General features: G+C 42.3%; 2 protein-coding genes across 3 annotated transcripts; both read right to left on the bottom strand.

Annotated features, from left to right (window-relative positions):
• Positions 1-1,304: 1,304 nt before the first annotated feature.
• LOC308260202 (3 beta-hydroxysteroid dehydrogenase/Delta 5-->4-isomerase-like) lies at positions 1,305-7,806 on the bottom strand (the record flags this gene model as incomplete). The annotated part of the gene is made up of 3 exons (XM_080691513.1): positions 1,305-2,116; positions 4,267-4,431; positions 7,662-7,806. 3 exons carry the CDS (start codon positions 7,804-7,806, stop codon positions 1,305-1,307), a joined length of 1,122 nt encoding a protein of 373 aa, XP_080547639.1.
• A 9,546-nt stretch (positions 7,807-17,352) lies between these two features.
• HAO2 (hydroxyacid oxidase 2) lies at positions 17,353-26,584 on the bottom strand (the record flags this gene model as incomplete). 2 transcript variants are annotated; one of them, XM_080692368.1, is made up of 7 exons in its annotated part: positions 17,353-17,408; positions 18,584-18,653; positions 18,976-19,134; positions 21,508-21,717; positions 23,052-23,335; positions 25,276-25,427; positions 26,448-26,578. In XM_080692368.1, the coding sequence occupies 7 exons, from the start codon at positions 26,576-26,578 to the stop codon at positions 17,353-17,355; spliced, it is 1,062 nt and encodes a 353-aa protein (XP_080548494.1). The 2 variants fall into 2 exon arrangements, with proteins under 2 accessions (XP_080548494.1, XP_080548495.1); XM_080692369.1 differs by lacking the exon at positions 21,508-21,717 and having other exon boundaries at positions 26,448-26,584.
• Positions 26,585-27,781: the final 1,197 nt, after the last annotated feature.

Raw genomic sequence — 27,781 nt, 5'->3', positions numbered from 1 at the left:
TTGCCATTCTAATTGGAGCTATGTGAAGTCTCAAGGTAGTTTTAATGTACATCTCTCTGACTGCTAATAGTGCTGAACATTTTTTCATACATTTATTAGCCATTTGTATTTTTTTGTAAAGTGTTATAATTGCCAAACCATGGAACCAGCCAAGATATCCCTCAACAGATGAATGAATTACAAAATTATAAGATATACACAGAATAGAATTCTAAAGAAGAACAGAATCATATCATTTGCAGGAAAATGAATGAAACTGGAAAATAATATGCTAAGTGAGATTAGTCAGCTACCAAAAGTGAAAGGTCTGGTGTTCTCCCTTGTATGCAAAGCTAGGGAGAAACTGGAACACAGGAGGGACTCTAGACAAAGGAGGAGAAACCTCAGTGGAGTGAAGGAGGAGACCCAACTGAGGGAGACAGGAGGGGGAAGGGAGACTGGAAAAGTCAACACTCATCACTGTTCCCAGTGCAGGAATGTGGAGAAGCGGAGGGAGGGGGTGAGAACTGGGGGAGCCTCCACTGATATTGTGTTCATGTGTACTGAAAGGTTTGAGCCGCTGCCCCGCAGGGGGCGGGGCTGGAAGCTAGGAGGCGGAGCCCTGTGATTCCCAGAGGAGACCACGCCCCTCGATTTAAGAGAAGCCCGATAGAGACAGAGAGGTGCGCTCTCCCCCACTATCCCCCAAGGGCCTGCGGGGGCTGGCGGCCGACTCCCCACGAATAAAGACATGCATATCATCTTATATCGGTGTCCTGCGTGTATCTGCGCACCAATGGGACCCGCCGCGTCTTTATTTATTAATCATGTACCTCTAAGCATCCTGAACTTCATCATGACCTATGACTGCAATGTACCAATAACAAGTATATATTAACAGAAAAATATCTTCAGACATTAGCATTAAGACATTTATTGGTCTTTTTTATTGTGATTTGTGAAGGAAAGGGACTTTTCTACAGAAATGAAATGCTTTGGTATTGGAGGGGGGACATGGAATGCACAGATAAAGCTCTAAGGTATGAGCTGGGCCCCAGATACTTCAAAACCAGCAGCTGAGACTCTGGCAGTAGTGAGTGGAACAAAGATGCCTGTCTTTTTCTGGCTTTGTGGTTAGATCAGAACATTTTGTTAGGGAGCAATTAGAAAGTTTCTGGTGGCCTGAGAATAGCATTGCCTTGACCATGTGTCAAAAGGAGGTCATAAGACTGGGGCGTGTCCCTTTGCCACTTCCTGGAGGAAGCCAGAAGGGGACCTTGGCAACCTGCTCCTGATACACCCATGTCTGTCCCATCATCTTCACATCACGTGGTCTTTGTCTTCATAGTTGCCTTGTACTGTTCCACCAGGGAACCTACCCAACCCAAAGTTTTTTGCTTGGCTTCTTCCCAGCTGTACTTTGGCTCATACCCCAGATCCCGCTGAGCTTTCCTATAGGAGAAGGTAAACACACTGTTTGATAATATCAGTAAGTGGCGGGTAAAGGGGGGGCGATATTTGTAAATGGGACTCAGCAGGAAACTCAATGTTTCTAGCAGGAAGGCAAGCCAGTACATCACAGGCAGAGGGAGGGTGAGACTGGAATCAGGATGGAGACCCCCTATTTTGCTGAGAGTGGAATTAAGGTTATCATAGCTTTGGTGAGGTGTGTCATCTGCAATGTAGTAGAACTGTCCTCCAATGTTGGTGGCCTTCTTGGGGTCCCGCAGGGTCCTGGATGCCAGAATGTGAGCCCAGGCCACGTTGTCAACATAGACTGGGTTGGCTACAGAGAACCTACCTGTATTTTCTAGAACCCCATTGTTCCTAAGGGCCCTATTCACAATGCCATAAAGAACTGGACTCCCTTCCCCATAGATGTACATGGGCCTCAAGGCACAAGTCCGCAAGGTGCTGCCATTCTTAAGAGGGCTTCCGTTAGCTGCCAGCACAGCCTTCTCGGCCAGCTTTTTGCTGTATGGGTATGGAGCAGACCACATACTTTCATGATGCTCTTCCTCATGGCCGTTCTGGATGATCTCTTTGTAGGAGTTGGGTCCAGCTACCTCTACTGAGCTGGTGTAGATGAAGATGGGCACACTGGCTTGTTCACAGGCCTCCAACAGGAGCTCAGTACCTGCAAGTGGGGAGCAAGCTGTCAGTGTCTGGAATAACCCAAAGGGACCTCCATGCCCACAGGATTATGTTCATCTGGTTTCTTCCAGATAAAGGGATTACTACATATCTTAATGCCTTCTTCCTTGTGCCTCATTGAGATTTTCCATGCTGGAGACACAGAAAGAACACAGTAAGACAAAGAATCTGACACTCAGGTTCCAATAACCAAGGCTTTTAGGTCTTTTTTTTTTTTTCTCACATAGATTTTGTGTATATGTGTGTATTTATAAATGTGTATGTGGACTTTGATTCTGTTAAAGGAGATAGAGTTTCAACTATACATTTATTTGTACATTAAAGAATTAGTATTGACGATGCATATAATTTCATTTTTAAGTTCCAAAATTCAGGAGGCCAAAGTCTCAAGGACAGTTAGAATTCATATCATGCAAGCTCATGCAGTTGCTTATAGGCAATATTCACTATTAAATTAAAATTATAGTGCAAGATTTTTCGTATTTGCTGAGGACCAATAAAAGAATTCTGTCATAAGGACCATTCTCGCCACTGAGTAAAATGTTTGAGTTGTGGGGACCCAGCCTTTGTTCCCGATCATGTGTTTACTCAAAGGCTACTCCTGACTCTTCCAATGACTGTTTACCCAATTATGAACACTAGGTGGTAAGTATTCTTTTTACTTAGAATTCTGAGGCCATCCACTGGCCGTTTCTGATTGGGCCTGATGGAGAACAGAAAAGTGCGCCCTTTGCTGGGAATATATATATGATGTTAGAATTTTGTAGAATCCCTTTTGAAAGGCATAGACCTGTAGGTACTGGAGGTGAATGTGAAGCAACTTTCCATGAAGAAGGAAGGAGTGTTCTCAGCAAAGAGTCATTTAGTCACATGTTTTTTTTTGTCGTTATCTATTTACTTTTATACTTTTTTTCCTTTTTGAAATTTTCCCTCAAGTTTGTCTTTCTGAAGAAATGGCCCCATTTATTTAAAAAAAAAGTTTAATATAGTAGCTGAGAAAATTCAGTTTAGTTTGCCAGCAGGAGAGAAATAACCATTACTGAAGAGTACTTTCTCAACTTTCAGCACTGTCTTAGTAAACTGATGCTTCCAAAAGTACTCATCGTTTTGTGTTCTGTTGTTGGGAGAAGCAGAGTTCCTTATAGAATAGGAACTGTAAGCGAAAATCTGGTGACTTATAGCAAAATCCTGCAGTGTGGCTGGTTAAGGGTGTAGCTACATAAGAACTAGGAAGGGTTGGTGTTGAGATGACGCTGGAGACCAAAAAGCACCTTCAGTTGCTTTGCAAAAGGAGTCTCTGAGTTACATAATCTGGAGGTCAATGGATAGGTCGGGGGCTTGGGGTGCAGGGCAGGAGAGGCTGGCCTCTGGGGCTCAGGGAGATGCCACTACATGGCAAGCTTCTTTGAACTAATGTACCTCCATGTAAGTAGATAGGAAAGCCTCAGTTCAGAAAGAGCCACCTGGCATTCAGTGATGAGTCCCAAAGGAGGAGTTATTTTGGGTATCTAGTTAAGACCTGCTCCTCAAGAATAGACTCATTGGCCAACTAAAGAGGTAGTAATGGAATATGAAGAATGGTGATTGTTAAGGTAATACTATGAGATGGCAGTGCTGGGCCATGCTGCCCTGGTCAACCTCTGAGCACCAGCCTTGCAAGTATTTTGGAGAAGAATCCTTCCAGTTAGCTAGGAGGGCCCTGCATGTTCTCATCAGCCCTGATGCAAGACCTGGATAAATGATAGTAGAAGCCCCCGCAGCATGTCCTCTGGCCCTTGGGAGGCTGTGTGTGGGTGGACATGAAGTACATGAAGTCAGAGTCGATTGGATTAGAGGAACAAAGGGAAGAGGCTTCTAGGCAGTTGGTGTCTTGCAGATGTGAGTGTAAATCCCTGCTCTTCTACTGACTATCTGCAGGGCATTGGCCAAGGTCCCTGACCTGTCTCTGCCCTGTTTTTCTAATATAAAACCCTAAATATAAGAGCCCTGAACTTTGTGGCTGAAATAGGTGAGCAGAAGCACCTGGGCCAGAGCACAGCAGGTGTTCTTTGGTGGGACCCCCCACACACACACCTCATCCTGTTCACCATCCTCATCTGCCCAGCTGCTCCATCTCACCCCCAACCACTGTACCTTTTACGTTGATATTCATGATGGTCTCTCTAGGATTGGTGTTCCATATATCAATGACGGAGGCTGAGTGGATGACAACTGAGATGCCCTGACAGGCTGTTCTCAGGCACTGGACATCCAGAATGTCTCCTTCCAGAACTGTCACCTTGGTCTTTGTCTGCAGCTCTGTGGGAACACAAAACTCTCTGGACCAGCTTAGAAGTTTTCTGATAAAGGTGGCTGTTACCTAGGTCTTCAAGGTATATCCTAGTGGGGATGTGTTATTAAAGGGCACCTTCCATGGAAAGAACAAGTAAAGAAATGCACAGAAATCAGAATGGGTAGAATTTATTGGGAAAGAACAAACATCTTAATGCCATTCTATTTCACAAAATGATTCCTAGCACAGAGTGCTTCTGGAACATGAAAGTTACTAAAAAAAAAAAAAAAACTTATGGGAAGTTCGTCATATTTATTAAGGAGAGCAGGCATGCTGTGGAGATTTAAACAGAAGAGAAGAATTAAATTTTAATTCTGTAGTGAATGAGGAGTCATGCATGGATTTGGAATTAAAGGAGAAACAGAGGCACACAAAGCTAACTTTGAGCTCAGAATGTCATCTTCACAGTTGTGGGGATGTAAGGAAAAGCAGAGTCAGTAATGGTTCATGCCAAGGTTCTGATGAAGAGGAGCCAGGACCCAGTCATGGGAGCAGAGGAAGGGAGATACACCATGGAAATACCATGCCTTCCCCTGACCCGTCCTGGTACTTGCTATGTCTGGGATAAGCAGAGTGAATGTCAGCCTCAGTTTTTCCTGCTTCAGTGACTAGTGGTGAGAATGGAGCCATTAACAGGGGGTTTAGGATGCTCTCCAAAGGTGGGTTTAACTGCCTATCTCTAATCATATCAGGTGTTATCAAAAGCAGACACCAGTGGGGCAAATGAGGCTTCTCCCTCCAAGGAACATTCATGGCCACCAAGCCCAGGGCAACAGATGCACCATCATTGTCTCCAGGCCCCTCAGAAATCCACAGGAATGACAGCCAGTCACAATGTAACGTCAGATCCTCCACAGCACCAACACTGTGCTGCATGCAGTCCACTGCCAAATGTACCCTTGCCCGTGCTTTGTCACTTGCACACACACTCTCCACTCCTTCCTCTCCTAATGACCTCCTGTGTGGGTAAGGAAGTGAGGCCAGAGGTACAGAGACAGCTCTGAGTGCACGCTCCCAGTGAAGGCCACTCCCACCCCACATCCAGCCTTGCTCACCTTCCCCCGCACCAGCACCCAGCCAGGACTGGCTGTTTGCAATCAAGTTTTCTGCAAGAGTCAGGATAAGTTAATTGGATTGAAATTGACATCGAAGCCAAGGATCAGAGAGAAACACAGAAGAAAAAGCCTGGCTTTCTATTGCTCTGTTTTGTGTGTCTCTAGCCCTTCCCTGGGCAGGCAGCTTTCTGAGGGCCCTGAAGGGGGAAGGGCAGGGCAGTGGCGAGAGGTGGGTTGGCTTGAGTGTGGCTTTCTCCGGTGATGTTCCTGGATCCTGTTCTTTCCTGAGTGTCTCTGCTGCTATCTGCAAAGGAACTGGCTCAGAGCTGGTGCTGGGACAAGGCAGGAGAAGCCCAGAGCCCAGAGAGAAAGGATCCTCACGGGTCAGGGCCCTGAGAGCCAGCAACGGGCTCTTGACATACTTGGGGCTGAGCTGGAGCTCCAGCCTTGTCCAAAACACTGAAGACTTGGCAGGTTTTTGTGTAGGTGTAACCTGCAGCTGTTTATTGGTGTGAGGCATCAGAGGGAGGCCAGAGAGAAACCACTGGACAAACTAGTCCTTAAGAGCAAAGGCACTGCAGCCGCTCCTGGGCTCAACCCCAAATGCCTTATTTTAATTGTGCAACCTTGGCCAAGGTAATTAACCTCTCTGTGCCTGTCTCCTCATCTGTAAAAATAATGGATAGTAACAATGCTATCTCTCTTCTAGGGGTGCCATGAGGAGACAATGAGCTGACACTGCAAATATGTCACATGGTGCCTGGCAGAGGAAGAGCACTGTAAGCATCTCCTTTCTTACCTGTCTGCAGACCCCTTGTCCCCATCAACCCCTCCCTTAGAACCACCACCATTAGGAAGATTCCTCTAGACTGAGTTTTGCCCTTGCCTGCCATTAAACATTAGTTTTCAATTACAGCTGAACTATTTCTCTAACACTCAGTATGGTATAGTATACTTGTTTATCAGAGGCCCCACTGAAGCAGACTGGGGAGGAAATGGGATACTGGAAGGGGCCAGAAAGAAGCAGAAAAAGAAGCGTGATAGATGTGGTTGCAGAGTGCTGTCCAGAGCCCCTGTGTGCAGGAAAGTGTCCCGGGCAGCCTGGGTCTGCAGGTAGATAGCCTGCGTTTCCATGCTGGGCACAGGGCAGGCAATTCTCTGCGGCACATGGGTCCATGTGAGAGTGGGAACTCGCACTGTGCCAAGAGTCAGCCCAGCACCAAGGGATGGTGACTCAGGGATGGAACTCCAGCTGAGCTCCAGGCCCCAGTTATCAGATGACCACAGACCTCTCTAAACTCACTTGTGGGTTTTAATCTCACTATCCAGAGAGGTGAAACCCCTGCTTTCCTGCCCTCCCCACAGGGCTGTTATGAGGATCAGAGGATAGAGTGGGTGGGTGGGTGGGTGGGTGGGGGATACATTATGAATGCACTGATACATTTCTGCCAATAGCAGCAATTTTGGGGAAGAGTGATGGGCTGCTCCAGTAAACCCAGTCGCCTCTTGGTAGAGCAGAACAGAGAGGGTGATCAAGAGGTAGGAGGAATCCAGGTGAGGCATGTCCACCTTCATTCTAGCTCCATGCTGCCCACTTTTGTATCTCCTACTGTTCTTTCTCTGTATTGTCTGTCTGTTGGTCTCTCTTTCACATGCAAACTCACAATTAGGTTTACCTTTACTTCCCTTTTATCCACCACACAGAATATGCTAAGGGATCCTCTCAAGAAGCAAAACAAAACAAGAAAGCCAGGTTAATCAACAGAGGCAGAATCCCACCAGGAAGTCTCCAGCTCAGTGGTCCTTTGCAATTGCATACCAATTACCAAGTGCAAACCCCTCAGCCCACTAAATAGCTGTAGGCAGGGGAGAGAACGGATGAATGACTTCTTGCTGAGAGGTAGAGAGTCCCAGAGGCCCATGGCCACTTGTCTAGCTCTGGATCAAGTCAGAAGCCTATTATCTCTCAACAGGTATGGAGTATCTTTTATGCGGTACCATAAGTAATTCTTTTTAATAAATGTAAACACAATTATGGCTCCAAGTGTCCTTTATTTGCTGGAAAAACTCTCTCACCTACACACACACTCTCTCTCCGGCTCCACAACAGAGCCGTGCACGCACACTTTAGGCACACTTACTAGAGAATTCGCTCTTGACTTCTGGCTTGAAGGTCTTGTCCAGCACTCTGACCTCATGCAGGTCTTTCTCCTGCACCAACATGTGAACAATTTTCTGGCCAAGAAACCCTCCAGCTCCGGTCACCAGGCAGCTCCACCCAGTCATGGCCAATGCAGGAAGCAGGACACAGAAGTGAGCAGGGGTGATGCCAGGTGACTGAGAGAACTAAAGAAAAGCCCAATGGGTACAAGTTCACAGAAATCCTTATGTTTACTGTACCCCACTGTTCACAACAATTTCTCATCTCCATGTTACCATGAGTGGCTGAAAGGACATGGAAAGCTCTCACCTGTTAGATTGTTGAAAAGCAGAGCAAGATCCTGGGATCTGGCCTCATTATTCCCCAAGGCAGAACTGGGGCTTTATAAGCTGGTCTCTGACTCAGCCCATTATTCAAACTCTTGCTACATTCTCATTTTTCCCCCTCCTCCAAGATCCCTCCTCCCCCAAGCCAGATGACCTTAAAGTTACTCCTCCTCCTTCTCACAGAAAGACAAGGAAGCTTCAAGGCCAGAGTGTGATAAAGACTCGGGTTTAGTTTCAACAAGATACATTTCAGTTCATAAAAGCAGCTGGGTATTCGCAGTCTGTGGACTTAAACTAGAATAGGAGAAATCCCCATATGTAGAGTGCAGCTTGGACTTGGGCACTTAATACACTGGGAGGGCAAATCCACTTCAGCCTGCTATCTCTTCTCAGAGTGTACTTTGACATGTTGCTGATGTCCAGTAAGATATAGCAAGGTGCAACGGTGGTAACTCCAATCAGTAAGTTATAAGTAGGGTGATTCCTTTCCCATTCAATATATCCAAACCCTCAGTTTCCATTTCTCTAAGAGGTCTGGCTTCCTAGACAAAGGGCATCATCAGAAGGGAACAATCTAGTGACAATCACCTAGCTGTATTTATACTGTCCATTTCACCAGAGCAGGTGAAATGTGCCATGGTGGCTCTCAACATGAAAATTTGCACTCATTCCACATTTCAACTGCAAAACTACTTCCTGCAAATTCCTGACCTGAAGATGCTATGGGTGCTTCTGAAATCCATGCCCCAGAGGAACCCAAATCTCACTGCCACAAGCTACTCAAGTGTCTATCTTTCCTCCCTTTTAAACATTTAGGTGTAACTCATATGCATTAAAATGCCCAGATCCCAGTTCAGTTAGTTCAATGAATCTAGACAGCTTTGCACAGTCATGTAACTGCCACCCAAAAGAAGATACAAAATATTTTCACTGCCCTAGAAAGTTTCTTCCTGCTTGTTTCCAGGATTGACTGTCTTCCCCAGTAGAGGCATCTATTTTCTGATTTTTATCCCTACAAAATTTATTTTATTCCCATAGTCTCCTAATTTTTTCTTCTACAAATTCTATGGTATACACACACACACACACACACACACACACACACACACACACACACAATCAGTTTTTGTGTTTATAATATATATATATATATATATATATATGGATACACACACACACACACACACACACACACACACACACAGTGTGTGTGTCTCCAGAATTGAATAAAGAAATATGAATATATATGCATGACTATCCATATATATGCATGAATATCTCTATACACGAACAACAATATATATGTATGAATATATGGATATACATAAAAAGAAACAATCTGAGGTTGAGTTTTGTGCATAGACAATAGAAAATTGTACTGTTTATTTTTTTTCTATTTTCCTTACTTTCTTCTTCATTCTTTCACTCTCTTTCTTTCTTGAGATTGAACCCAGGGACATTCTACCTCTGAGCTATAGCCCTAACCTGTTTTTTAATTTATTATTTTGAAACAGAGTGTCACTAGGTTACCAAAAGTCTTGCTATATACTGAGGCTGGCCTGGAAGCTGCAATTCTCCTGTCTCAGCCTCCCAGGTGCTGGGATTATAGGCATGGGTCACCATGCTCAACTTTGTTCATTTTTCTATCACCTTGCTTTCTTTTATTTTTATTATTTGCTTCCATTTGTTTATTTATTTAGGGCTTAATTAACTCCTCTTTTTCAAAGTTCTTGTGGTAAAATCTTAGATAATTGACTTTACCCCTTTTATCTCTTCAACTAAGCATTTAATTTCTTCTACAAGTATTTAAAGCTGACTGTGTGAACTACATACAAACTTTTGATATATTGAGGTTTTTTTTTTTTTTTGTGGTACTAAGGATGGAACCCAGGGGCATTCTACCTCCGAGCTACACCCACTGTTTTTTTTTTTTTTTCTTCTTTTTCTTTTTTAATTTTGAAACAGGGTCTCACTGAGTTGCAAAGGCTTCTCGCTAAGTAGCTGAGGCTGTCTGTGAACCGTGATCCTCTGGTCTCAGCTTTCCCCCTGCTGGGACTACAAGTGTGTACCACCATGCCCATCTATATTGAGTTTTTAATCATCATTTAGGTAAAGATATTTCCTAATTTCCTTTTTTACTCAAGTGTTATTCAAAAGTGTGTTGTTTATTGGTATTGATAATTTCCCATATGTATATATAGCATTATGATAATTTTTATTATAAACATATTTTACTGATTAGGTTTATTCCTGACATTTTTGTGTGTACATATATTATAGATGGGATTATTTCCTCATTGATTTCTCAATTAACCTCTTACTGAGCTTTTTATTTCCTCTAAGTAGAAGTGTCCACCAACGTTCAAGCAGGACTGAGCAGGGGCTGGAGCTTACTTCTACACAGCCCAATGTATGTGAAGCCCTAGGGTTTATTCCCAGCAGCCAGAAAATTAAAAAAAAAAAGGAAAAATGAGGATAAATCAAATGAAAACACTTAAAATAAAAAATTAATAATGATGATGATACTAATAAAAAGAGAAAACACGAGTTAAAAAATTCTTCCAAGCCAAGGGTGCCCAGAAACACTTTCCTTTGAATGTTTTACTCTGGAATCTGCCCAGCCAATTAGTGGGTCCCAACAGCAGCTTGTAATTCCTCTCAGCTCCCCCCAAGGTAGTTGGGTGGTATGTAGGCTGTACCCCCATGTTTCTCAACAAATAGGCTAAGGCAGGAGGTTGACTGTGCCAGGGACCTATTTGCTCCGAAGGGTTTAAGTCTGTGCAGTTGGAGGCCCACGGTAAATGTCAATGCCTATCCCCCAGAATGGCTCCGGGGGTTAGGTATTGGAGCAAGGGATTCCGTGCAGGAGGAGGGAGGCGGGCCTGATGGGTGGGCTGGCCTTACTCTCAATACCCACACACCTGGCCTTGTGAAGCCACATGCGACTCCTACTGTTCCACATCTCAGAGCGCAGGGATACTGAGCCACTGGGCCTTCCACTCCTGACCTGTCGCAGCCCATACTCCCTGCAGCATCATCTCTCAAGCTTTTGTATCAGGACACTCCCCCAAGCCATGACTCTTTCCTCTGCCTGGTGTGGCCATTGCTTGCCCTGTCAACGCATTGGGTGTCTACGAGGCCCAGAAGTTTCTGACCTTCCCCACCGCCAGAACAGTTTGGTCTCTGACAATAGGACCTATCTTGTCTAAGCCACCTGTGCACAGGGAGCTTTCTGCAACGCCATGGCTAAAGCTAAAGCTTTCACCTTTACGCCTCAGGAGGGGAGAGTCTCTGTCCCCTGACTCAGGAGCTGGCTGCCAGCTACTGGGAGATGACACTTTTCCCGCTTTGTTATTCTCACCAGTCTCTAAAATTCACCAAAGTTTCACTTTCTGTGCTGTCAATTTTCAGTGCCCACCCACAGCCACCTCTATCTCTTTGCTTCTGTTCCTTGGAGAACGAGCTAATTTTGAAGAAGTTGTATTTTTGAAATTTTCTCTTTACCACTCTTTTTGGTGCTTTTGACTGATTTTTAGCTGGACCTGTACTAAGATCCAGAGGGCACTAATGTGAATGAGACATCCATTGCCCTTGAAAACCAATTTTCTAGTAAGGAAAACAAATTCTAGGAGTGGCTGACTTTCAGCCTGAGCAGCTGTGGGCGGAGACCGGCAGCTATGCCCATCACCCTGGTCAGGCCTGGGTTGTGTTTACAGACTAGGGGAGGTAGAGGTTGGAGAGTCAGTTCCTCTCCTCTCCCAATATTCATCCTCAACCTTTCTTTCTTTTTTTCTTTTTTAAAATACAGGTTTAAAAACAGATTTTGCCTAAAGCTTATATTATTTATTTTTTAGACATCTTCACTGACATAATTTAGATACCACATGATTCGTACTTTGAAGTATAAATTCAAGCATTTTTAGCATATTTATAGAGTTGTAAAACTATCACTACAATATAACTTTAAGGTATTTCTCACCTAACAAAAAATATCCACACCCCTTAGCAGTTATTACCCATTCTCCACTTTCATCCCTAACCCTAGGCAACCAGTAACCCACTTTCTGTCTCTATAATTTGCCTGTTTTGAAAATTCACATAAATGGATTTATGTAATATTTAATCTTTTTTAACTGGCTTCTTTTACTTAGCATAATGTTTTTAAGGTCCCATGTTGTAGCATGCTTTATTTACTAACTTTATCCCTTCTATTGTAAATAGTTTAGAAATTGGAGAAAAGTGCAAAGTAAGGAATTCATACCCACAGATAACTATTGTTAATATGTTAGTGTGTTTCGTGTGTGTGTGTGTGTGTGTGTGCTGCTGGGGATCTGGCTATGGCCAGATCATGTGTTGGCTCCATTTCCAGTTATAAAGCTGATTTCTGATGAATAAAAGGCATGTGTGGGTTGGGAAACAGGCCAGAGAAGATCAACATCTGTCTAGGTATGGTCCTATGATAAGGAAAATGGGTGGGCAGTCCAGTTCTCTCCTGCATGTGTTTACCCACCGTCTGAGAACATGTTATTGGGAACCCCTGGGGAGTAGAAGATTTCTTTGACTTTAATCTCTGTAATTAGTTTCATTCTATATACTCTACTGAGAAAACTTACAACTGTGTGGAAAAACTATTATGATAAAAATAAAGACATTTCTTCTCATTCACTGGAGAGGGGCCGAGAGAGTTCACTTTAATTTCTTTCAGAGTTCTTGAATATTTTTTCCTCAAATTATCTTTCTGTCACTTTTCTTGAAGGTCCGTGCATTGCAACGGCATTAGGCAACAGACGGCATGATTTTGTAACATGTCTGATTCTCTGTTCTTTCTTGTTTCTGGCCTTGACTCTGTGAGTTAATAGAAAATAAACATTCCCAAGGTCTCTTGCAGCAGTGTTACATCAAAGAAATCCTTGTTCCATGTTCCTTTTTAAAATAGAATTTTAGTTTTGATAAGTACTAATTATATATATTTATAGGGGTACAGAGTGACATTTCAATCCATGTATATAATGCGTAATAATATTTGGTGTATCTATCACCTCAGGCAAATAATTTCTTTCTGTGATACTATTAAAATGTTTTCTACTAGTCATTTTATTTAATTTTTTAAAATTTTTTGTTACTCAGTTAAATCTGTCACTCACAGTTTTCTTGTGGCGCTATCGTGCATTAGAAGTTACTCTTATGCAATAGTCCCCTTGTGCCCACTAGCTTTTCTTCATTCCTCTCTCCTTCACACCTTTCCTAGGCTTTCGTAAACTCATTTCTATTCGACACTTCTTTGAGATCAAATTTTTAGCTTTCACATATAAGTGAAATCATGTCACACTTGCCTTTCTATGCCTGACTTATTTGACTTAATATAATTCAGTTCTATTCATGCTGTTTCAAATGAAATAATTTCATTTCTTTTATGGCGGATAATCTTCCATTCCATATATGTGCCACATTTTCTTGATTCATTCATCTATGCATGAACACATAGGCTGTTTCCATTTCTTGGCTATTGTGAATAGTGCTATAATAAACATGTAAGTGCAGATGTCTCTTTAATATACTGATTTTAATTTATATATATATGTATATAATATGTATATATAATAATGTACAGTAATGGGACTGTTGCATCACATAATAGTTATGCTTATAGTTTTAAAGGAACTTTCATGTTGTTATTTATTTATTTATTTATTTATTTATTTATTTATTTATATTTTTGCAGTACTGGAAATGGAACCCAGGGGCATTCTACGTCTGAGCTACACCCCCAGCCCGATTTTTTATTCTTTATTTTGAAACAGGGTCTCACTGAGTTACAAAGGGCCTCACTAAGTAGCTGAGGCTGGCTGCAATCTGAGATTCTCCTATCTCCGTTCATGTTCTTTTTTATAAAGGCCCTAATATGTCACATTCTCACCAGCAGTGCAGAAGAATTCCCCTTTCTCTCATCCTCGCCAGCAGTTGCTGTTTTTTTTTTTTTTTTGTCTTTCTGATAATACCCATTCCAATGAGTGAGATGTGAGATGATATCTTACTTTGGCTTTGATTTGCATTTCCCTGATCATACATGATGTTGAACATTTTCTCATATAATGCTTCCTTGCCATTAGAAAGTTTAGAGACATGTTCAAAAAGTGCCATATCCTCTTTTGATCATGTCTTTTTGGGGCATTTGCTCCTCTTTAACTGGGTTATTTATCTATGCTGTCACTTGGGTTCCTTACAGATTCTGGAAATTAATTTCTTATCCGATGAATTGTTTGTCAACATTTTTTTTCCCACTCATAGATTGTTTCTTCACGCTTATTGCTTCCTCTGTTGCATGGAAGCTTTTGAATTATCTCATTTGCCAGTTTTTGCTGCTGTTGCCTGTATTGCTGGGTCATATTCAAAATGTCTTTACTAGGACTAATATCCTGAGGCATTTTCATGGTCTTCTAGTTATTTCATAGTCTGGGGACTTTGATTAAGTCTTTGATCCATTTTGAGTTGATCTTTTACATGATGAGTAATAGAGGTCTAGGTTTCTTTCTCCTCATCTTTTCTTGATCTCGTAAAGTTGCATGATCTGAATGTGTCTCTAAAAATCCATATGTTTAAGCTTAATTCATAAGGTGACAGTGTTAAGGGGTGGGGCCTTTAAGAGCATCTCTGCCTTCATGACTGGAATTAATGTCTTTCTTAAAGGTGTCAAGGAAACGTGTTAACATGTTTTGCCATGTGAGGACACAGCATTCATCCTCTCTAGAGGACACAGCAATGAAGTGCCATCCTGGAAACAGAGACTGGGCCCTCCCCAGACACTGCACCTACTGACACCTTGATGTGGACTCCAGCCTCTAGAAGTATAAGAAATAAACTGCAATTGTTTATAAATTATTTGGTCTCAGGTATTTTGTCATAGCAGCATGAATGGACTAAGACATGAAGATTCCATCTTTCCAAGGCACACACAGTCAGTGTGTGGAAGGTCATTGTTAAGTGCCGTGGTCATTTAGGCCTCCTGCTCACAATGTAGCTGTGACTGCTATGTCAGCAAGACATGACACTTTCTTAAGTTTCTAAACTTTCAGCACAAGCACTCCGTCTTTACTGCCAAATTCAAGACCCTTCCATGGCCTAGAACTAGCTATTATATCAGCCCCCTGCAGGAACCAGTTTGGGAACATGGGTGAAAAGTTAGAATATAACACCTGGATTACAGTCAACTTCTCTTTTATTCATACCAACCCATTAACAATGACAGCTTACAAGCCTCGTAAGCCTCTTTTCAAAGTCTGTGATTCTTACAAAATATCAAATACTCTTTTGTTTTTGTATTTTCATTTATTTTTTATTTTTATGTGGATCATATTGAAAATGGCATACATTCAGACTGTGCTTGGTGACTTCTCCCCCCACCCCATTCCCCTTCCTTCTCCGAAAAATGAGTGTCCAGGTTGACCATGCTACATTCATACTTTTACACATATTTGAATGTAGCTCCTCCATTAATCAACCTCAGCCTACTTTGTCTCCTACCCTTCCATTTCAGCTTTGCTGAGGTTTCCCCTTCATTATCTGGAGTCCCTCTGGTATCCTTAATACTCCCTAGTTTGGGCATATTAGAGAGAAAACATATGTCCCTTCTCTTTCTGTGCTTGGCTGATCTCATTTAACATAATGTTCTCCAGGTCTTTCCATCTTCTTGTGTATGACATGATTTTGTTCGTTTTTATAGCTGAGTAGAATTCCATTGTGTGTATTTCCCATAATTTTGCAATCCATTCATCAGTTGATGGAGACCTAGGTTGGTTCCATATTTTGGCTATTATAAATTGTGCTGCTTTGAACATGGGTATGCGTATGTTGCTGTAGTTCTCTGATTTCAACCCCTTTGGAAAGATACCCAGGAGTGGTATAGCCGGACCATATGGTGGATCCATTCCTAGTTTTCTTTCTTTCTTTCCTTCTTTCTTTCTTTCTTTCTTTCTTTCTTTCTTTCTTTCTTCCTTCCTTCCTTCCTTCCTTCCTTCCTTCCTTCCTTCCTTCCTTCCTTTCTTTCTTTCTTTCTTTTTTTTTTTTGGTGGTACTGGCATTCCTGGAAGCCCTTCTCCCTCTGGGCTACACTCCCAGACCTTTTTTTATTTATTTGGAAACAGGGTCTCTTAAGCCAGCGAGGCTGACTACGAACCTGTGCCATCCTCCTGTCTCTGCCTTCCAAGTGCGCACCACGCCCGGCCCATTCCCAGTTTTCTAAGGAATCTCCATACTGATCTCCATAGCAGCTGAACTACTTTGCACTCCCACCAACAGTGTAAAAGAGTTCCTCTTTCCCCACATCCTCATCAGCATTTGTTGTTATTTGATTTCTTTATGTTTGCCTCTCTGATTGGGGTTAGATGGGATCTCAGTGTAGTTTTGATTTGCATCTCCTTGATGGCTAGTGATGGGGAACATCTTTTCATGTATCTCAAAACTCTTGAATATTCTAACTATTCTATCTTATTTTCCTTTCATCTGATCTGACTGTCCCGTACTGTTTGATATAGTATGAATTCTTTTGGGAAGTATTATATATAATATTATCTATATATAATGTGTATGTTATAATATTATCTACATATAATGTATATGTTATATATAATATATATTTTATATATGGTGACATTTGAACAAGGTCTTGAAAGATTGGTGCTACCAATTTTCCAAACAATAATAAAAATATCTACTGTTTCTTAAAGGTTCAGGAGCCAAGCATTTATGTGCCAAGTATTGTGTGCCAAGCATTGTGCGCCAAGCTTTATATGCCTTATCTTACCTAATGTCTCTTCCAGTTTATTGGGCTAGATAGCATAATTCCCATCTCATGAAGAGTGAAGAGTGATTAAAAAGAAAAGTTGCCCAAGACAATGTATCTTGCCAGTTGCATCCAGACCATCATACCCATGTTGTGACAGCCCTAAGCACTATGTCCTTAGCAATGCGATTTCTCTATTATACACAGAAAGGAGTGTAATTTTTGGGGGGGAGATATTTTACATGTATAGTTTTTCTGTGAATAGTACAAAATTCGACATCTATTTTATAGAGATATATGGAATCTTAGACAAAAATATATAACACATTAGTTGCTGAGTCATTATTGACCTGCCCTTTTAAGAGCTTTTATTTCAGAGGAGAATTTTAGTCAAGAGAACAACAATGAGGCAACAATGGTACAGCTGTGTAGGCCCATGAAGGCAACAAGGGGAAGGGCTTTGAGGGTATAGGGCACAAGCTGCTGGGTAGGATGAAGCCTAGGCAGGCAGCACTGCACGCCATGTTCTGAGCTTGTGTTCCTCCTGTGGACAATATCTTCTTTCCTTATAACCTGGAAAACTGGATCAGGTCCCGATTGATCTCAGAGACTGACCGGCAGCCTGAAAGAAACAAATAGTGATAAAGCCTATTTCTCATATTTCATGGTTATAGGACTGTGCATGGGAACAAGACTTGAATCTTTGTGTTCATGCAGAAAATTTTCCAGCCCAGGAATGATAGGAGCTGTTCATGTCTGTTGGCTTTGGTAGTAACCCATTTCTCTGAGTTCCATGCTAACCCATTGTTTTCCCCTAGGGATTGCTATACTTCTCCAGATGTAACCAGATAGTTGAATCCATCTTTACCTTCCTTAGTTAACTCATCCCTGATAAAAATTTTATATGCACAAAATGACTACTGTAATTCTGATTGCACTGGGAATTATTTTTATGATCTTATGTTCATGTCATGTGTTAGCATAGCTAGGTCAAAATGTCAGGGTAAAGACATAAAATCTCTATGTTTTCATCTTTAAAAGTCAACTCCTATGTGCAGTATATACTGTTGACCTTAATCTCAGTTTTGATAAGGCATTAGGTTAGAGGAAGGAACAGACTCAGGAATATCATGAGATGGGGTAAGGATCCCCTATACCAACTGCCTCCTGAGGGAAAGCTCTGTCAAAGGAAAAGACCCTTCTTTAGCAGAAGATCTTATAATCAATAGGCAAAACAAAGACTATAGCTGATGGGGATTAAAGATAGTCTCTTCAGAGTAGAAGTAAAAAGAAAAGGGGGGAAAGAGGAACTATCATGGTGGTATGGGGCTGGGTGTGTCAGCTCAGACAAACAGTGAGATGTTCCCTGTGATGAGAAGGCTGGAAAATTTTGACAAGAGGCTATACAAAGTTGAATATGAAGTTCTTTCCATGTTTAGAATGTATGCACTTTTCCAAACATAATGATAGTAAAATATATTCCCAAAATATAACTAACAAGACAGTCTTCCCTAAAAATGAGTAAAAACATAAAGAATTGCACTTCATGCCTGGCTTGACTGGGGTGAACATAAACAACAGGGTTTCCACTGGCTTGACTGGGGTGAACATAAACAACAGGGTTTCCACTGGCAGAAATAGTGCTTGGTCTCTGCCAAGGGCATCTCTTCCCTGTTATCTATCTTCAGGTCAGCTGCCCAAGTCAGTTTCCCAAGTTAGCTTGGGAAACAGGCTGCCATTCTGATTATGCAGATTTCCCACTTAAGCTTGAAATCAGGGACAAATTTCAAAACTTACCTGCAAGGGACATAGAGGTGTGGAACTCACTTTTTAAAATGTTCAAAACCTCTTGGACACCACGTTCACCCTGTTAAGAAAAAAAATGACACCAAAAAAGGCCTTAAAGGAAGGTTCTGACCACTGCTTGTATATAAGCTGCAGATACAGTTCAAGGTAGGGCAGAGGGGATAGGAACTATCTATGAAATCAAAAGTCCTGGGGGAATAAAGGAAAGCAAAGTGAAAAAGGCAGGAGGAAGGAGAACTACAAAAGTTTGTGACATGCTTCAGAGGGAGCGTGGAGATCCTGATAGGGTTCATTTAACCACTGGGTGCCATGAAAAATGGCAAAGTTGGAGAGTAAAGCTTAGAAAGGCACAATCATGGGCGAGAAGCTCTGTGCCATCTCACCTTGCAGGCAAGACCCCACAGAATGGGTCTCCCAAGGAAAATGCACTTTGCCCCAAGGGCCAGAGCTTTTAACACATCGTTGCCGGTTCGAATCCCACCATCCAGGTACACTTCAAATTTCCCATTCACGGCAGCCACCACTTCTGGCAAAGCATCAATCTGAAAAGGAGACAGGCACACGGCTTCCTGGCCTCGGGGATTTGTATTTCGGTGTTATGGGATGTGCCCTTTCACAGGGGGTAGGCCCTGGAAGTCCAAGCTGGGGAACAGCCCTTCACAATTCATTCCCTCCCTTCCTTGAGATCGCTGGAGCTTGTCAACCACAGCTGCCACCACATTCACGAGGCTCCTGGAGATGCTGCAGCCTCTCCCTCCCACTAACTTCAGTGCAAGTCCAGCTTCTCTCTAATGCCCGTTTAATTGTTTCTGGGTTGGAAGACACGCTTGGTTCCTCTTCACATCCCAAGAAGGACATTTTCTATTTATTTTATTTTTTAGTACTGGGAGTTGAACCCAAGAGGCACTCTGCCTCTGAGCTACATCTGCTCAGAGATCTTTTTTTTTTTTTTTTTTTTTTTTTTTTAAATCGGAGGCTTGCTAAGTTGCCAAGGCTTGCTTTGAACCTGTAGTCTTCCTGTCTCAGCCTCCCAAGTACTGGGATTACAGGTGTGCACCACCACGCATGGGTGACTCTTTCCATTCATAATGTTCACTTTAATGTTAAAGAAAAATTGACAGTTGATTTTCTTCTACTGTCTCTTATACTAGGATGGTATAGTTAGAAATGGTCTCTTAGGAAACTGTGATGGAGAGAGGGAGGCGGTCTAGGGGAAAGTGATGAGGTGGAGGAAGGTACAGTGAATGAAGGAAACACATTCACTGATTTTGTGTACATATGTGAGAATGCCAGTGCGGATCTCAATACCCTGTGATGAAAAGGGGAAGTGTGGAGGGAGCAGGGTGGGGGGCCAGGAGGAAGCCTACCAAGTTCTGTGTCCATGTGTCTCACTATCACTGTGAATTACATTATGATGCACCAATAAAAGCATCTCCCACTCTTCAGGCACTAAGTTATTGTTGTTCTATATCAAAACAAGTATGGCTGTCCATAGCCTGAGGGTCTGGACCAAAGCCTGTTGGGAAACTCAGCTGTTTATTATTCCTTAAGTCACCAAGGTCGGTCAACCAAGCAACAGCCACACTGGCCTCTGAAAAATAAAACAAAAGCAACTATTGCTTGCTGAAATTTGCACCTTAGATGTTCAGTTTAGTTCCAATTCCTGAGGCTAACAGGCCTTGGGGCTTTCTAAGGTACAGTGACCCAGACTCCTGGCACCTCCAACTTTGTAAGGAGAATGACAGCAGGCCCTCCGAGGGGGTTGGGAGGGGGCCCTTGGGGAGGGAGTTCTGAACCGCCACTGGTTATTTTTTTTCTTTGTACTGGGGAGTAAAGCCAGGGGCTTCCTACCTCCAAGCTATACCTCCAGCCCTTTTCACTTTTTAATTCTGAAACAAGTTCTCACTAAGTTGCCAAGAATCTTGCTAAGTTGCTGAGGCTGGCCGTGAAACTGGGATCCTCCTGTAGCTTATCAACTGCAGCTGCAGCCACATTCTCAAGCCCCCTGGAGATGCTGGGAGTACTGTTTATGCTTCCCACGGGACGCCAGAGGACAGGGGGAGAAACCAGGCCCTCAGATTCTGCTAAGAAGGAATATATCCCAGTTATACCTGAATGAGCTCCTCTGGCAGAGGCTGAGCAGAACAAGAACCGGGAGAAAAGAAGTTTGTACTTCAGTTTACACGTGAAGGGGGAAGTTGAGTATATTTTGGTCTTATATGTAATAACTGGAGAAAATTCAAGTCCAGGTATTATTTGGAATAGTTCTATGGTGTCACAAAAAGGAAATAAATACATTTGTACAAGCAAACTTTTCTAGCCATGTTGGACAATGGAGTTGACAATAATTTCAGAAGATGAATACTTATATAATAAAAAGGCCAAACAAGCTTAGGAGGGAAAATCCTTACTTCTCTTTCTTAAGATGAGTCAAGCAGCAATAGGACAACCTTTTGAAAAAGGGATAGCATACACATCTCCATTAAATTAAATAATAGCTAATTCCAATCAAGGGATTTGTCAGGTGGGAAACCATGTAGGTACAGTCCTTGCAGACATGCAAGCTTCAAGCTGAATGCTTTCTGCAGAAAGTAATACCTCAGTGCATCTGGAACATCTCTCTTATCCTACCTTGATCATTCATTATTATCTGTGTGGACTTAAGACAATTTACTTGATGTCTCCAAACTCCAGTATATCCATCTGTACAATAGGGATATCCTCATCTCAGAGCATTTCAGGAAATTAGAAAACATGTAAAGCTTGTAAAAATGGCCCATACTCACCTGATTGTTATTAATGACTAGCAGTTCCTAAGAAACATAGGGATTACATGTGATCAGGGAAAAGGGAATGTGCCCAGTTGCACAGACCCCCTTGACGTGAACACCCATCACTGAAGTCAGCCTACTTACCGAAGCCAGAACCTCGTCCAGCTGCCTCCCACCATGGTTAGACACAATGATGCCCTGGACATTGTGCTTCACTGCTAACTCTGCATCCTCTTTTGTCAAAATCCCTTTAAGGATAATGGGCAGTCGAGTTATGCTCTGAAGCCAGGAGAGCTTATTCCAGCAGAAAGATGAGCTTATGGGATCCAGCTGGACACAAGGTGCAGAATTTCTCTGTGGAGAATAAAAAGGATATATTCCAAAAGTGAGACACACTTGGAGAGCTGTCCTCTCCAATTCTTATTAAAAAAAATTTTTTTTGGTACTGGAGATTGAACCCAGGGACATTCTACCTCTGAGCTACATCCCTAACCCTTTTTATTTTTTATTTTGAAATAGGTGTTGCTAGATTTCGTCAGGTCTCAGCTGAGGCTGGTCTCAAACCTGTGATCTTCCTGTCTCAGCCACAAGTACTAGGATAACAGACATGTGATACTATGCCCAGTTAAGAACTGTTGTTAAAAGGCTTAATAAGAGGAGCAATGAAACCCAACAATGCTTCTATATCTCTTTCCTAACAGAACTGTTTAATTGAATTTCTACTTTGGTTGCTTGCTCATGTTTATGCTCAGGAATTATGCCAAGATCTGGCGACACAGAGACAAATAAGACAGAATCTCCACTTTAAAAAATTCAAAGTTTAATATATGAGATAAATAAATAAAAGTATTTATAGGTCAGTTTGACATTTTGTGGTTGAGATATTCACAGGCTAAGATGTAAACAGTCTTATGAATCCTAAATCAGATATTATCCAATAAATATTTACCACGTACATCAAAATATCTATAAATCCCAATGTTCCTGTGGAATCTGAGATAAAGATTCCAGAGCATCTCAAGGCCAAATTGTGGTAAAGGAAAACTGTTGAGTCTCTTGACTAAGTACCACAGCTGCACATCGGCTGAACAGGCTGTCATGATTACCTCTATTATTGCCAAGGGATTCCAATTTATCCTATGGCTTTCCCCTTTGGGGCATTCTATCCAAATGTAGGAATTTAGCAAAGGAAGTGTCCATTGTGGCTGCCTAAAGATCCCATACCAGTGAGCTGCCATGCCCAGCTGCTCCAGGGATGGGTTCTAAGTGTGCAGAAATATTACTTCTTAGTTTTTAAGGCAGCAGAATGGGCATGAGCTCTCTTTTCAGAGAGGTGGTCTATCTATGTGTGCCATCTAACACGATCATTTTCTAAGGACTCTGTGAAGTGGAAAATGCAGGATGACTTAGTTTACGCCCCTATTCCTGCAAAAGTCTTTCCCAGGGGTTCTGATCTCAGCATCCAGTCCTGTCCTGAACATTTCTGGTGACAAGTCCAGCAGCTCCAGGGCTGAGAACATTTGGGGAGCAGATACTGGGGCTTCTTTCTCAATTGCTGTATCTCATGTTTGGGACTGGACAGGTATGCAATCAATACTGATAGAAAGGGAGACAGAAGTAAGGGAAGAAAGAAGGGAGGGCTTTTGCCTCCCATAATTCTCATCTCTTGATTCCAGTAGCTTTCATACCTCTGTAGGTGACTGAAGATCCTTTAACATTAAGTTCTTCTGCAAATCCAATTGGTTTCTTATGTCCTGTCTCCTTTTGCCAATTACAGGTGCATCCACAGTGATCACCAAAGCTTTGAACCCCAGGGATTCCACCCTCTGAATCAGCTGTTTGTTGAGCTCCCAATCTGACTGCACATAGAGTTGGAACCATCGGAGGCCTCTGGGGGCAGTAGCCACAATATCTTCAAGGGCACAGCTGGAATATGTGCTGGTGATATAACAGATATTGGCTGCCTGGGCAGCTACAAAGCAAAGGTCAGGAATCAGACTGAAGAGTGGAGAAACCGTGGATGAGGTGAGAAGCCCTAATCTGTGTTGGTTCTGGCCAGCTTGCCCTGTGAGTGAAGCTGAAGCTTGACTGCATTCTGCTTCCCTGTAGGGCAGTGATGGAAGGTGTTTTGATCAGATGGAGAGACCCAAATCTGCTTGGGTCCTCCTCTGTATAATCTATTTTACATATCTCATAAAAATCTTCCAGCTAGACATAGCATTCAGTCTGCTGGACCATGTTGGGTTATTTTGCCTTCATACAAATAAAAGTAGGCTTCTCATTAATTTTTTAATGGAACAGAAGAGAATTAGAAAGGAAAAAGAATGGGGAATTAAATTTCAATCTAAAAGCCTAAATTCTGTAGTAGGAGAGTATTATATCTCAGATTAGAAAAATGCTGGTTCTACCACATTTTGCTGTCTAACCTCAAGTCTCATTTATTTCATCTATAAAAGGGGCAAGGGAGATAATAGCACCTGTCTTTCTTGTATGTGTTTTATATGGGGGATTATACCCAAGAGCATTCTACCTCTGGGATACTCTTCCATTCCTTTTTTAAATTTTTTGTTCTGAAACATGGTCTTGCTAGGTTGATAAGAGTTCCCTTGCATTGCTGAGTCTGTTCTCAAACCTCTGATCCTCCTGTCTCAGCTTCTCAAGTACAGGGACTATAGACATACACCACCACAGCTGGCTCAGCACCTATCTTTTGTTGGGAGATTAAATAACATGCTAGATATGGAACTATTCTTTAAATGGCAAAGCAATGTACTATACAAATGCTGGTGGTAAGGAGGCTGATGTTGATGGTGGTGATGATGCTGGCACCACTATGGCTGCTGACTTGCATGTTCCTCATTTTCTACTTTTATCATCTCAGTGAGTTTACCCAGCAGGTCAGTGTCACTCCCATGCTATAAGCCATGGGCAGGGAATGTGACCTGATCAAAAGTCAATATGACCAATGTTCCTGTTGACAGGACACACTCCGTCCTTTTACCCCATCCAAAATCAAAACATTGAACTGTGAAGATTTAGTAAGCTAGTCACTTCCATATAGGATCTTTATATTTCAACCCATCCAGACCTGGCTACATCAACTTCAGCTCTAGAATCATTGAATTCGTTGCCTCCGGCATCTTAGAAACAAAGGGAAAGACTACAGAGAATCTCTGAATAACTCACACAAAAAAGAGTTGGCTTAAAATAATAACTACAGAGTCCCAAGAATAATTTCAACTCCATCTCTCCTCATTATTATTAATGGTATTATTAATATTAATTATCAACTATTAACATTGATATTTATTATTATTATTATTTATTAGTATTGGTGGAAGATATTGAAAGAGAATGGAGGTTACTTGGAAGGAGAGATAACACAAGAAATTTTTTTCAAACTAAGATAACAAGGGAAGTTGAGAAGTAGGGAAATGGAATGTTTGAACAAGAGTAACTGCCAGGGCTTAGTGTTAGGACCTGTGTCATGATTGTCTCCTCACCCTACATCAAAGTCTCACCATTCACCCTCATCACTGCCTCTAAGGGGCCAAAGAGAGCCCTACCCTTTGGGCTATCAATGGGGCCTGCTTGTGAAACACCCCCTTACCCACAGATGGTGTGATGGAGAGGGCCCAGCACCCCTTTTTAGAATGATGGCAGGATTTTAGACCTTTCAATGCATCGGCAGTCCCTGTCCTACTCCAACTATTCATTATTACATATAGTGGGTTTTTTCAGTCTTAGGGAAAAGGTTGCACAAATTCCTTATTCACCTTTTTAAATTAAAATCAGACTGCTGTCCATGAGGCCCTTCATGAGAGACCCTGGAGCTCTCTGCTCTGCTCTGGGGAGGCCTCGGGCACACTTTGTGCTCCCAGAAGGGAGCCTGAAGGTAGGGTTTGCCCATACCTCTGGCGGTGCTCATTTCCCCATCAGGCCAGGTGATGCAGTGGAAGGCTGTAGGTGAGATGCAAATGGGGGCACTGATCTCCTCCCCCTGGATGGTGGTCCTGGTGTCCACCTCTGACACATTTCTCAGGTACCGGGGTCGCAGGCGGATTCTGTGCTAGACAATAAGGAGAAATTGTATTGGCAGGATTACTTTCCAGCATGCCAATGATTACTGATGTCCTGTGAATCATTTTTGTGGGTTCAGCTGACTGATCCTGAGTACACAGTGCAGGGCCAGAAGGAGGCTTATCTCCACGAAATTACTCCCAACATCCTGTTCTTCATTAATTCAATCCTCTCTGAGCCTCTGGAGCATCATAGTGCACACTGGGCCCTGCTGTCCTCTGTCCAAAGTCTCTCTTTAAGCCTCAATTCCCTGACTAGAATTTTCGTGCTTGGATGGCTTTATTGATCATAACAAGGACCAGAAAGGAAAAGATGAGCAAGGAAGGAATTCCAGGCTTATTCCTTTTCCACTTAGCCCACTTGTCAATAAGTCTCTAGAAAGTATGAAGACACTGAAAAAGGACAGATCTTATAAAATGATTTTGATTTTTTTTTGCTGGATGTTACATAAGTAAAAAATAGGTAGTGGGCCAGACTTGGCCTATAGCTATTGTTTATTGAACCGTGATCTATTCCCTGTTTTTCAAGTTCAATTTCTCTCCCTTGAATGAATCTTCTGTCATCCCTAATATTCCTTGAATCTACCTATTTTCTTCAAACCTGAGTCCTTTCTCTTGTCTTACACTCTTTCCTCCAAGACAGAAATTTAGGAGTGCAGGAGATCTAAGAATGTGTAGCAGGCTTTTCTTCTTGGCCCTGTGGCTGGACTTCCTGGTATTCTTGTTCTATCTTTTCAGGTTTCAAAATTGCCAGACTGCAAAGGGAGAGTGACTCATATGGATAGTTTTAAGATAAATTCTCTGTCTATCCATCTTCTCTTCAACCCCCTCTACTTCTCCCCTCAAAAACCAAACAGCAACAAACCCCAGCAATATTATAGCTTGAGTATTATCTGTTCTTTGAAGGCAAAAACCAGGACTGCCACTATCTAAGGAGCCCTCAACCAGTGCCTTAACTAAGCCTTCAAGCTTAGTCTAGCAATGAAAGGATATGGAAGGCCAGACTTTCTAAGCGCTGCGATGTTGTCATCTCTCGTGATGCTTTCATCAGCTCCTCCATCAATAAAATCCCAAGATGACTTAGACAGCCGCTCCCGAGCCTGTGCTTGGAAGTCCATCAGACATACCAAGGACATTTCTGGACCTTCAAAAAAACCAAACCAACATAAGCCTCGTCAGGACACCTCAGGTGTAGAAGAGAGGGTGAAGGGGAAACCACAGTGTGCTTAGGTGCAATATTTATCCTCCTTACTCTTAACTTGATGGAGTTACTGCCCAAGACTCTGATCCCCAAGCCCCAAAGCAGGGAACCAAACTCCAGTCCTCCAAGCTTTACCTCTATTCCCAGGTCTTGATTATTGGGTCTTCTAAATGTTTTTCAAGGTTGTCCCCTACAACTCTATGCATACTGCCCCAGATCAGGTTGAGGCCCTACCATCTCTTAGAAGAGTATTACCAAAAAATTTACTTTTGTCTCTTTTTACAAATGTGTTTTGTAGCAGATTTATTAATGATTGATTTTTAGTTTTTTGTTTTCATTTTATTACTTATGAAACTTTTATTTTTAACTGTTATTGTTAACAGTGTTATTGGCACGTTATAGTTGCACATCAAAATGTAGTTCATAGCCAGGCATGGTGGCGCACTCTTGTAATCCCAGCATTTGGGAGGCTGAGACCTGAGAATCACGGTTCAGAGACAGCTTCAGCTACGTAGTGAGGCCCTCCACAACTTAGTGAGACCCTGTTTCAAAATAAAGAATAAAAAATAGGGCAGGGGGTGTAGCTTGGAGATCAAATGCCCCTGGGTTCTATCCATAGACCCACAAAAAAAATTTTTTTAAATGTAGTTCATAGTGCTAGTGACACACATGCACAGGGCACTTGGTGACTTCCCTGGCTCCATCTCCACCCCCTTCCCCAGACACAAGGCAATGAGACTGACATTGGCATCTCATATGAGCACATTCTGTCAATGGGTGTGTTTCCTTCATTTATTCTCCCTCTTGCCCCCACCCCTAGATCACCTCCCTCCATTCACTGGAGTTTCTCTTCCCTCTATTATCCTGATTACTTAGCTTCTGCATATTAGAGAAAACATAGCACTTTCATTGACTTCGGGTCCATTTATCTTCCTGCAAGTTACATAATTTTGTTCTTTATTATTGAGTATCATTCCTTTGATTATATATCCTATAATTTTGTAATCCATTCATCTGTCAATGGACACCTAGGTCGGTTCTCTAGTTTGTCTAGTATGAAAGTGCTACTATAAACATGGCTATGCATGCATTACCATAATATTCTGATTTCAGTCCCTTTGGAAAGATGTCCAGGAAT

Source organism: Muscardinus avellanarius, assembly GCF_963383645.1.
Source record: "Muscardinus avellanarius genome assembly, chromosome: 3".
In the NCBI taxonomy this organism is placed as follows: Eukaryota; Metazoa; Chordata; class Mammalia; order Rodentia; family Gliridae; genus Muscardinus; species Muscardinus avellanarius.
This window is presented reverse-complemented; position numbering and strand designations above follow the sequence as displayed.